The sequence below is a fragment of the Pteronotus mesoamericanus genome, unplaced genomic scaffold (genome assembly GCF_021234165.1).
Source record: "Pteronotus mesoamericanus isolate MK-2021 breed Mesoamerican mustached bat unplaced genomic scaffold, CSHL_Meso_final contig_78, whole genome shotgun sequence".
NCBI lineage: Eukaryota > Metazoa > Chordata > Mammalia > Chiroptera > Mormoopidae > Pteronotus > Pteronotus mesoamericanus.
Genome location: NW_026555258.1, coordinates 7,654,874 through 7,667,083, shown reverse-complemented (window position 1 = coordinate 7,667,083; position 12,210 = coordinate 7,654,874). Strand labels below are relative to the sequence as shown.

The window sequence follows — 12,210 nt, the reverse complement described above, 5'->3', positions numbered from 1 at the left end:
AGCTGTAGTCACCATGCTGTATGTGAGATCCCCAAACTTGTTAATTTTGTAAATGGATATTTGTATCCTTTGACCAATATCTCCCCATCCTCCCCACCCCCAGTCCCTGAAAACCACCCCTGTACTCTCTGTTTCTCTAGTTTGTCTCAGAGTCTACATACAAAAACATTGTGCTTTTTCAAAGCGATTGGCGATCTGCAGCTCAATGAAGTTGGGGGAAACACATGGCTAAAGTAAATGGGAGAGACCAGAAGCTTTTCTGGCCACTTTTTGGCTTTGCAGAAGGGCACAGCAAATTAGCAGACAGCAAAATGTTCACTACTCATTCCCCTGATCGCGCAAAGCTCACGGTCTGGGAGCTGATAGCAGTGCGCACCAGTAGAATGAAGAGAGTACTTGTGTTTTTATTCTCATTTTTAATTGATTTTGAAATTCTTGCCTGGCCCTTTGCCTTTTACATAGTCCAGAGTTATGAGTCCTTGATACGTAGCTCAAAAGAGAAGCACAGGACAGTGTATTCCCTTTCTCTCCACCAATTTCCTGCCTGTGTTTCTATTTGGGGACCAGTGTACAGACCATTCCAGTTCAGAGATGGAGCAAGCACTGCTCTACTTCAGGGCCCCATGTGTAGAGCTTGGCTCCACTGAGAGCACTGTGTAGGAGGGGACACATGTGATATGTAGCTTTGGGTGCTTCCTACTGGGTAAGGGTAGGGGTTCTTTTGCAACTAATTGTTTCCATCTGTTTTAAAAGGGTGAAAAAAATGCCTGAATTTAGGTGTCGATTTATACATTAATTACGTTGATCTCATTTGCAGCAGTGTGGTCTTAATAGCCGTATTGCTGCAATGCCCAAATCTGTGATATCAGAATGTGACGTGCATATTTTAATTTGAGAAATAGTTTAACATTTTTAGATATTCATTTAGATGTGGTTATGCAGGTTAAACATAACGTATGATCACTGCTTCTTTCATTGCTTCCAATTAAACCTTGCTTGTTAGTTTAACCTCTAGGTAATCCCATCAAACAATTGATGTCAAGGAAACACTGCCCACAGTAGCTTCGGATGAGTGGCCATTAATTTTAATTGCCTGATATTAAAGATTAAGAAGTATTGGGACTAGCAGAATAGAAACGATCTGATGTCAAGCAAATCCACTTGCTAAAGCTTCCCCAGGCTGCTGGTGATATTAAAATTTTACTGTGAGAATTAAATAAACCTTTATTAGTGATGACTGTTGTTTGATTGGTCCAGGGGTATGCATAAACACTGGATTCTTACATATCTAGAGATGAGACCTTCAATGGTACAGAGATTTCTCAATTATGAAACTGTTAATAAAACTGTAATCTGATTTTCCAGGCTAGGTTTCATTAATGTATTATAGCTTCTCTGATTGTCAAGGTAATATTAACTACAAAGCACGGAATCCAACAGAGAATTGTTTAGAAGAAGAGAATTCTAAGATGGGCCTTTGTTGCTAAATTCAGAGTTGGGGAATTTTCATTAATTATGCTTAAGAAATGCCAAATTCCCTCTCAACCAGGAGTATCTCCCTTCGCACTATAGATGTATTCAATATTTAACTCTTTCAAAGGCCTGTCAGTCCTGTTCAGACAAGCTAGTGTTGTAGTGTGTGTTGGAGGAGCTTTCTGCAAACCAGCTAGGTCTGCCTCCTGAGCTGAGAGTGTACTCGTGAAAGGTGAGGTGAGTTCTACGAGAGCTTGCATTAACAGGCATAAGCAGAATGGATATCTTTAGAGTCCCTTTTCAATCTTAATTTAGAACTTCTGTTTTTAGTTTTTAAAATTTTGTTACATGTTTTCCATTTCCATTTAACCCCCTTACACCCCCTTCCCAACCCCTGCAATCACCACTGTTGTTCCTGTCCGTGGGTCTTTTTTCCTTTTTTCTTGATCCTTCCACCCTCTGAGACATTTTGTTTTTAGAGGCATATACTTCTGGTATGGGAATGGATTCTAACAGTCACTGAGGCCGACTTCTCCTGGTGCAGAAATTTCTCCCAGAGCTTCTGTCTCCACCCCCTTGGAGACTTGGGCACCACAAGAACACCGTCTCTGGCTTCTCCCTCTCCCCGAATCCAGTTAGTCAGTAGCCAATTTCTGCCCATTCTTCCTTCTTGGTATCCACCCTCTCCACTCCCACCTGCAGCTCTGCCTGGCTCAGGCCCCCACTGCTTCCTCCCCTGTGGACGTTCCTAATGCTTCCTCCTGCTACCGTGTCCTACACAGTTACCATGCACACCAGCCCCAAGCGTACGTCACTCCAAGAAGGGAGGGCAGACAAGGGCAATGGCAGAGTAGGGCTGTTGAGAGCTTCTGTGTGACAGCGTGGTAGATGTTCAAGCTAAAACCAATGAGTAGAAATGAAAGAGAACTCGATCTCGGTTCCAAATAGGGAACTGTACATCCATTAGAACTGTTTAATGGTGGCGTCGTGGGCTTAGTGAGTCCATGTCTCTGGAGGGGCCGATGCCATGATCACAAAAAGAAGATAGAGAAGGAGGCACAGGTTTAGCGGACACATGAGTGCCATTTCAGACTATTGAGTTAGAGGTCGTGGCAAAACATTCATATGGAAATGTCTTAAATTCTTCATAGAAGCCAGGGATAGAGATGGAGATCTGGGAATCATTCCCACAGAGACAAAAGTGGAAATAATCGCCAGGGGTAAGGTTGCGGAAAGAGAAGGGGGCCGAGAGCTGAGTGTTGGGGAAAATGCATGCGCACACACGCCCTGGTGTGGCAGGGAAGGAGGAGATGCAGGAGCACGATATCCTAGACACTATGCAAAGAAAGCGTTTTAAGAAGAAGGGTTGGTAATTACACTGCTAAGTGCCCGACACTGCTAAGAGGTCAAGCAAGTTGAGGAAAGTAAAAAAGAAAAGGCCATTGGGTATGGGACAGGTGTGATGCCTGTTGTAACCTCCTCAGTCCTGACCTAGGCCTTGAGATGTTAAGATTAAATGAGAGAATGTACACAAAGGGCTCTGTGTAATGCTGGGCAGGCGCGTAGGAGACAGCCATTAAAGGGTGGTTATGATAACCTCTGCTGTTTGGTATGAAGGAAGGAAGGGATGCATACCGTCCTTTAGGGGAAAGAAATGGTGGTGGAACAGAAATAGCTAGGGAGTCCTGATCTGTAGCACATTCCCGTCCTGATGAGTGTTCGCTCATTACTGTCCGTTGAACCTATGCTCGCGGGAGCTGCACAGGTCCTTAGTGAGCGTGCCTGCGTGGGTGCACGCACACAGTGATTCCCCAGGAGGGAGCAGCGTGTGGGCAAGGGCAAGGCCAGCATTGTCTTCCTCACATGGCTCCCTTGCCAGAGCTCTCTGGCTTCTTTCAGAAGGATGAGTGCCATAGGTTGAAGAATGAGAGTTCTTTTTCCAAAGCAATTAAAGACTTGGCAAAGATGGTGAACAAGCGTGCCCATTGGTATAAATTGGGTTGGAGGGCTCATACCACTCCTTCTTTTTCCTGGGGCTCTGAAGGACTGTTCAGGATAAAGCAGCGATCCACCCAGCCTGATACCATAGCAACATGCCCCTTTGATACATTATTAAGAAATTATTGAAAAATATCTTGTAACTGTTACTTTAACAAAAGAGAGGTCATAGCCTGTTATGCAGCAGTTGGTACCTCCTTATAAATACCTGTGTGGATTTTTTATCTTCTTTATATAGCTCAGCTACCGGTGCTTGAGTACGTAGTGTAACTGAGCCATGAGTTCTGGGCTGAAGTTTTGTTGTCAGTGAAATGTGATAAAATCTGCCTATTGACAAGATCCTCTTTAGAAGTCTCTTCCATTTGCACTGGCTGACATCATAAGTAGTTTGCAAAAGAAATAAGTGTAGTCTGCTGGATGAAATCAGAGCTGCTCCTGTGCATTTGCATGTGGTACTACTGGAGTTATTTGAGTTTTCAAGTTGTGAACTTCTCACGTGTGCAATGCAGAGCTTGAGCGGCCGTCTTGGCAGACATACAGTATCTTCTAAGGCAGGAGACAAAGGGATTTTTCATCCATTACTAATTGATGTTACTCTTTACAGCAGACCAAACATGATTTCTACTATACAGCTGCCAAAATTATTTGAGACCCCAAAAGAAAAGTCATTCTTTCTGAACTATTATTATTTGCCTAACTTAACAAACACTTCCTTTTGTTTTGAGCCACTTTTGGTGGGACTGGTCACTTATGTACTAGTTGGTACATGCCAATTGAATATATTTTTATGAACAGCAGGGCCTGCAGCCATTTTAGTGGTGCTGTGGCCAGCTCCAAGGAGCAGCATCATTTCCAAGGGTGGGGAGAGGTTTCCCAAAAGAGCAAGTGAGCCCCTGAAAGCATTATGCATTGCCCACAGGGTGTGATCGCAGGCTCAGGGTTGAGCGTCTTCCAAGGGACCCCCTTGATGTCCAACAGTCACCGGAAGTTTGGCCCCTTCCCCCTGTGACCTCTCTTCTCCTCATTCATGTCCCTGCGATTTGTAGGTATCCAACTGGTTTGGCAACAAACGAATCAGGTACAAGAAGAATATCGGCAAGTTTCAGGAAGAAGCCAACCTCTACGCTGCAAAGACAGCCGTGACAGCCGCGCACGCAGTGGCCGCAGCTGTGCAGAACAACCAGACCAATTCGCCCACCACGCCAAACTCTGGTGCGTACTGGCGCTCACTCCCTACCCAGCCCAGGCAGCCTTACGCCACAAAGCCCTGTCCCACAGGCCAGGAAGCCAGAGCCATACTGAGGACACAGTGGATTTATAAAGGAAGATTTATATAGAAATGCAGGCTTGTTCCGGGGATGGGTGAATGATGGATGGCCAGAGCCTTTTAAACCCACTGTTCATAGTGAGTTCCATTCACTACCGGTAGATTCTGGAACTTTTGCACTTTGTAGTGGTTTTTAATTCAGCAATTAGGCAGAGTGCCACCACTAATGATTATTTTAACTATATTGTTCTTATATCATTTTAAGGTCAGTAGTGTCTGTCAAAGAGTGAAGTAGCAGAAGTGGGAAATTTACCCGTTGCTGTATAATGAAGCTAGAATGTTGGGGTTAAGTACAGTCATGCTTTCTACCCCATGCAGCCGCACGCTCCAGTCTGCTGCCCTTGTTAGCGTTCTTCAGCGCCTGTGCTGGCTTGCTGGGATCAGTAGGTAGTCAGCTATGAGGGATATGGGACTCAATACATGGATGCAAAGCTTGGCTTCTCAAATACATTTTGGCCAAAGTTTATGTGACGTTTGTGATAAAATTGGAAACATCTTAAAATTATAGGGAACTTGAGTAACCATGATGGATGTGCAGCAAGTCCAAATAAATGGTCTTGAGAAACAATTCAAGGACTTTTTAAAAAGAGATCTAGTAATATAAACTTAAAAGTTCAGAAAGTGAGCAGTTTTTTGTTTGTTTTGATGTCTTCCTCTCCCACCCTCTCCCCGGCCCCCGCCCCTGCCCAGGCTCTTTTTCATGGAACATGAAAACAGATGAAAGGAGAGTTAGGTAGAATGTGTAGCTAGGAAGGAGCTTCAGGAAAACGTTTCTTCTCTGGGTAATTGTCCACCATGGCAGTTAACGATGGTGAAGAGTACATTTAATGACCAGATCCTGGTGATAAATTAAAACAAGGGGACAGTTCCAGGCCAGCTACTGGGTGTTTTTCTGTTTATTTTGATTTTTCTCTCTGTTTCTTATTGGGGCTTCCCCATTAATGGGACTTTCCTAGATGTAACGTGAATTGCAGGACCTAACTCTCTGGAGTTATTCTCTGTCCTCTTAGATCTGGAAATGCTTCATGTTGTGCACAACCTTTCCCTTCTGTACCTTTCCTCCTTTCCCTGCCTCTAGGTCATGAGGATTGTGTGTGTAGCTCTCTGTTATTCAGCTACTTAACTCTTTCCTTTCCAGGTTCTTCTGGTTCTTTTAACCTCCCAAATTCTGGGGACATGTTCATGAACATGCAGAGTCTGAATGGGGATTCTTACCAAGGGTCCCAAGTCGGAGCCAATGTGCAATCACAGGTAGGAGAGATGCCCTGACTGGGGCCTTTCTAGCAGGGTAGGGTTTGGGCTCAAAACTCCTTACTCTCACCCCGTGGAAGTGGTCTGCACGTCTGTGCAGAACCTGGGCTGGGCGCTTCCAAACGTGACCCACCTGCCCCACCATTTAATTTACTGAGAAGTCAAGTGAAGAGTGACTTTTGATGATTCAAACTTGATACATTTTGTGAATGCATTCGGCTCTGGCTTGAGCTCATGGAGAGGGGTTGGGTGCATCTTACTTTTGTACCAAAATAGACCAGAAAAATTGTGTGTGCCATTGTGTGTATGGTTTTAAAACATATCACTGTTTCTGTGGTTTTTTAAAAGTTGGAATATAAAAACCTATGTTCTTAAAGTATATTCCAGGTTCAACTTTTTTCTCGTCCTCTTAATTGAGAACAGTTTTATGCACATAGATGTGTGTGTGAGAGAGAGATCCAACATGCACGTTTACAAGTAGTTTTCACCCACAGCCACTGCACACAATTGGCTGGTGTAGAGGGAGAGCTTGCATTGCCATGAAGATGTTACTGTCTGGCTGGCATAAAAAAGATGTGTGAGCCTAAAAATGCAAAGAATTGTTGAAATTCTGCCAGTCACATTTGATTGATAAATTTGTCTTTCATTGAAGATGCTAAACCCTTGTGGCACACATAGTTCACGTTGTTTCCTTGTGTAAGTGATGATGTTTTCATAGATTTGTGATGATGCATTTTGTTCCATCTCACTTCTAGGTGGATACCCTCCGTCATGTTATCAATCAGACGGGAGGCTACAGTGATGGCCTTGGAGGAAATTCACTGTACAGTCCACACAATTTAAATGTGAGTACTCTGGGGAACCAGATTCGAAGAGCTGTGGGAACAGTGTCAGATAAACAGCGACTAATAAATTAATGGCCACTTGACTTGGCTTCCCATCTTGTTGGCAGGTGGGGGAGGCAGTGCCTTCACGACACTTTCATTTCATGGCCTTAAATACTTGGTGTTACCTAGGTGCCCTTAGAAGCCCTCACAGATGCCCAGAGTCATCAAGAGGGACTTAAACACCCGCCCATTAGGATACTGCCGCCTACTGGCCACGGGTTATGGTTCCGGGGAGATAGTGGAGAACCGGTGACTGACCTTAGAAACCAGCGGCAGGAAAAATTCCCAGACACAGCTCAGGTGCAGGCGACCACCTTGGAGGACCCAGACAGACCAGCAGACCAAGCTAAACAGAGAAGCCTCTTCTTAAGAGCAATTTGCTGTGTTGTCAGCAGGAGATACAAACATGTTCAGCCTTTTTAATGGCCTCTCAGTTTTTAATTGTGGAGGAAATAATTTTAACTTTGGTAGGCAATTCACCAGAATTTTACTTGTCCCTTCATCCTGACAAGGATGGAAAATGGCAAAAAGCTCTTGAAAGGGAGCCGGGGCATTGGGTGTCCAAAGTGGAGCTGGGTGGAGGGGCGGGCAGGCCCTGGGGCTCCAGACTTAGACGGGCCGTGAGCTGCCCAGCGCGTGGTGGTCAAGTCAGGAAGAAAATGGACAAAATTCTCCCCTTCTGGGGCCTTAGCTTGCTATAAGAGTAAATATTAATGATTTAAAAAGTGATTGAGGATGTTCAATTGTAAAGGGGAAAAAGGACCATTAAATACTCAAATCTTTTACATTTGAAATGTCAAATCTTTCTTTTTGGGTTTATAAATAACTCATAATAACCCACAACAAACCATATAAAAAGCCTTTTAGTTGCATTTCTCCTTTTTCATTTAAGTGTTTTGAAATGCTTCAGAGAATGTGCGATATCCTTATCAACATGATAAAATATGAAACCGTGATTGCCTGCAGCACTTTACAGACATGAATTCCATCTTCACTGATGAGGCTTGATAAGGCGCTGTTGTATAATACAGTGCATAATCTCAAACCACCAGAGTAAGGATTAATTTATTTTGAAAAAAAGAATGCTTGCTGACAACCTCTCCTCCAGCTGCCACGCTGGGTAAAAATATTGTACATTTGTTGTTTATAAATTTGGATAAAAGAGGAATGATGTTTACTTCAGATGGAATATCTTTAGACTTGTATCTGTGTAAGAGTTTTTCTTTTTCTAAGTAGATTTTCATACCTGAGGGTGAAAACAACTCACCTTTTAGACAGAGAAGAGGATTTCTAAGAGTCCACACAAATACACACGGCACGTTAGCACCCGCCTGCACTCCTGAGGCTTTGAAAATACACCACAATACACCGCTGTCACCGCCCCCGCCCCCCCCACCCAACTTGAATTTTATTTGCCTTAAGCCTGGACTTTTTCCCTTTGGCTCTGGTCCTCTCAGCGGTGCTCTTTGGTTCCCACTCCCTTTCTCTGTGATCCCAGGGGGAGAAAAGGTGCTTTATATGCAGAACTATGCAGTCAGTCAGAGACAGGGAGTTCTCTAAGAATGGCGATTGTGGGAGAAGGAAACATTCCCAGCCCAAGGCTCGTCTAACCATGGGTCCAAGCTGGGCAGGGAATCTAGAGAATTCTCAGTAGCCTAGTGACACAGCCTTAAAGAAGACTTTTTGGGTGGACTTGCAGAAGTTGCAGATGGCTGTGCGGGAGGCGGGGTCCCGGGGAACCCTGTGACCTGCAGCTACATGGGGCCGGAGGTCCGGGTCTAGGGGCAGCGTAGCATGAGGCGGGCCTGTGCTGCAGGCACTGGGTGTCAGCCAGCTCACCCTCGCCTTGTCTCCAGAAAGGCCCGCCCCGTCACTTCCACTCAGTGTTCCCCAACTCACAAGCCCACTACCTCCCTCTTGACTGACATAAAAATATGTAGCGACAAGCTGTCTGCCACAGCAGAAATCTGATCAGACATTGATTTCAGCAATTGCCTCTATAGGCCAAGACATGAGGCAAATTTGTTTCTGAGTACTGCTATTGCTGATGCAGACCTGAGGCAGGAAGGGCCGGCGGCATGCGGAAGGCGGTGGCGAGATCCCGAACAGGAGCTCCAGTTAGAGATAATTGGAATACGGATTTAAGTAGTGTGTGCTCCTCCACAGTTCATGCGTTTTCATTCTGGAGGATCCTATTTGGACGGAAAGTCTGGCCTTCATCTCCCCGGGTTTATAGCAGCTGGCTGTCAGGCATGTGTGCGAAGGGCAGGCAAGCTCTTCTCTGTGGGAACGAGGATTAAGCCGGGCTGAAGTTTCTACTTCGTGGAGCCCGAGGTCTTGCTGAGGTATTGCACTGAGCTACTCTACCGCTCCCTTCTTAAAAGATTTCTTTTTGAGTTATTTTATCTTTACCATCAAATCAAAGGCCGAGCTTCATGCCAGCTTGAAACTAGCCGAAGCCCTCCCTCAGCGTGCTGATTTATTGCCAAGTCTTTACTTGGTGGGATGGATTTGTTTTACATGCATTTAATCCCACTTTAACACATGCTTCAAAGTGCTGCCAAAGTGGGTTTGGAAAATACATTTTGCTAATGCATCTTTGCTCTCATGTTGTCATCTGGGTATTTTAAATTGGGGAGTAGAATTAATATGTAGACGTGCACCCGTTGAACTGTGTTTCTCCTTTCAGGCTAATGGAGGCTGGCAGGACGCAACAACTCCATCTTCTGTGACTTCTCCTACAGAAGGCCCAGGAAGTGTGCACTCTGATACCTCTAACTAATCCCTGGCAACGCTTTTCCCTGAGCTGACATGCCTTGATAAGTGCATTCAGAGCAATAGGAGGAAAAGGAAAGCGTTTTTGTAGCCCACCATCTACAGCTTTACTGTAAAACCTTGTCTTATTAGAGAACTTGGTAATCTGTTTTTTAAGGAATCATAATCATTTGTATTTATACTTAAAAACACACAATGTTAAAAAAGCACTTTATCCAATTAGGCCAAGATTTAACATTGTTGACAGTCCTGTAGCTATTTTATCATAATTTATTGTCAATATTTTACATTAATGGTTTCACAGTTGCCAATTACTTGGCCTTAAGGGTAAAAAAGTACAATATATACTAAACCTCAATCGTTAAAGCAGATGCAAAGATTCACCTCACCTAAATTGAACTTCTTGCTTATTTCCATCGCAGACTTTGATTGTCTTTCATATTGCTAATGGAGTTGGAATAAAGGAGCTATTTGGCTATCTCTGTTAATGATAGTTGTGTTTAAGAATCTTCCTCTTCACATTGTGTTGCGATCTCTTATGTTATAATTAGATCAGAGACTGGTAGCATCTTTTCTCTCTCTGAAAGCACCAGTGCCCAGAGTCTGCTTGATAATTAAAATATGGATCCAGATTGTTCTGGGAGATGAAGGTACTTGCTGCTGATAGAGGTGAACATGAGATCCGTCTGGGTTTTACGGTGTGCGCTGGGTGCTGCACAGACTTGTCAAGGTTTGCTACGTCCTCTGGGCATTGACAAAGGCCCTGCTCTTTGGAGTGTTGTATATAGTGTAGCAAAAGAGTATTTATACATCTCACCAATCAAAACACAGCTTTATTACCTCATGCGAACTCATACAAACCAATAGAATTTCAACATGTTCTGTAGCTTAGAGTGCTCACTTACTACCTCTGAACAATACTCACGCTGTAGTTTGTCTCTTTCTTATCTTTTTGCATCTTGTAATTAACTCTTTGTTTCCCTTCATAAAATGTAATGTACATTGTAATCTTTTAAAAGAAAAATTAGGGTTGCATTTGCAACTTTTAAAAAACCGAGAGTGGAAACATTGGGTCTTAAATTAACACAGGATCAGTAAAACTGTTGTAAATACTGAGAAACATTTTGAATGTTCTTCATCTTGTTACTAATTCATGCAAAAAAAAAAGCGGCGACTAATTGTGATGCATTCAGATTTCAGTATTCAGTACTGTATATTTCACCCTGTGTAATGGGGCCCCCTCTCCTTTCTCTCTTTTTGTATTGTATGCGATTCTGAAACTGATTGAGTCATGAAAATAATTTGTGGCGGTGATTCTAATGTATTAAAAACGTTTCGTGTTCCTTTCTAACTGGATTACACCCTGGATTGAAAAAGTCTTCCTCGTGGTAGTTATATGTAGTTTCAAACATGAATAAACTTTTTGCTTTCATGATTAAATGTCGATGCCGTTTCTTACACCGCCACATGAGCCAGCCAAGACAGGCCGAGGGGGAGCGCGCCCAGAGGCAGAGGGGCTTAGCAATGATGGGGATGTTGGGAGGAAGGAGCAGCCCCTGCTGACCGACGGCTCTCTCTGCAGGCTCCCGGCTGGCTGCTGCACCGCTGCGCCCTGTCCGCCCGTGCTGTGCGCTCTAAGCGCACCACAAGCAAAATATCCCCGTTCTCATCGGTTAGGAGGGCAAAGCTCATACAAGTTAAGCAGATGCCATAAGGTGACAAGACCTAAGTCTATGCCCTTGGAACTCACACCCTCCTGACCTAGTGATACAGTTGGCACTTGTTAGATGCAAAAACCTTTGTTGTGATTTTTAAAAAATAACCAGTCTTGTCACGTGCACTTCATTTTCATCACTTCCCTCGTGAGATGCCAGTTGCAAACAAGCGTAAGTTTGTCTGAAAAGAGTGAGCCTCATGTGCCATTAAAAAATAAAGTACATATACCACAACTTCCCTTAACATAGCTTTTAAAAAACTAAACTTGAAAAATGTAAGACCACGTGGAAATCCTTTAACTAGATTAAACATTTTTCTTGTTTTATTTAAATGTTTAGAAATTCCATATGTGTACATATACATCTGTTGCTAATATCTAAGTCTTTATAGGAAAAGAAGTCAATAACAGGTAATTGGCCTGTTTACTATATATCTCAAGGAAATTGACTCAGGAAATCAGATTAATGTTAATCAGTTGCAGCAAATTGTCTATGATAAATATAACTGTTCTACTATTTCAGTTGGTAGAACCAGGCAAAACAAGGCCTAGGACCACCATTCCCATTAATCTTGAGGCAGTTGTACTGTGAGAATAAACTTTATAAAATAGATCGCCCTCCAAAGCTGTCCTCCCTCATGCAGGCGCTCAGCCTGCCTGTAGGACTCTCTCCCAGGGCTAAGTAGTTATTTGCATGATTCAATTAGCTTATGGGTCAGCCTTCTTATCTTTTACATAAAACAATCTCTATGCTGTGTGGTTTTGCAAAACTATCCTGTGGAAAC

General features: G+C 43.6%; 1 protein-coding gene across 2 annotated transcripts in view; it reads left to right on the top strand.

The window, feature by feature from the left end:
• PBX3 (PBX homeobox 3) overlaps window positions 1–11,140 on the top strand; it is a 191,534-nt gene extending 180,394 nt beyond the window's left edge. Inside the window, exons 6-9 of one of the 2 annotated variants that reach the window (XM_054584370.1) lie at window positions 4,518–4,683; window positions 5,937–6,049; window positions 6,805–6,894; window positions 9,626–11,140. In XM_054584370.1, the coding sequence (XP_054440345.1) occupies window positions 4,518–4,683; window positions 5,937–6,049; window positions 6,805–6,894; window positions 9,626–9,718 (462 nt within the window). In that variant the 3' untranslated portion in view covers window positions 9,719–11,140. The remainder of the gene's footprint in view (window positions 1–4,517; window positions 4,684–5,936; window positions 6,050–6,804; window positions 6,895–9,625) is intronic. The other variant, XM_054584372.1, reaches the window with a different exon arrangement.
• The last annotated feature ends 1,070 nt before the right edge of the window (window positions 11,141–12,210 follow it).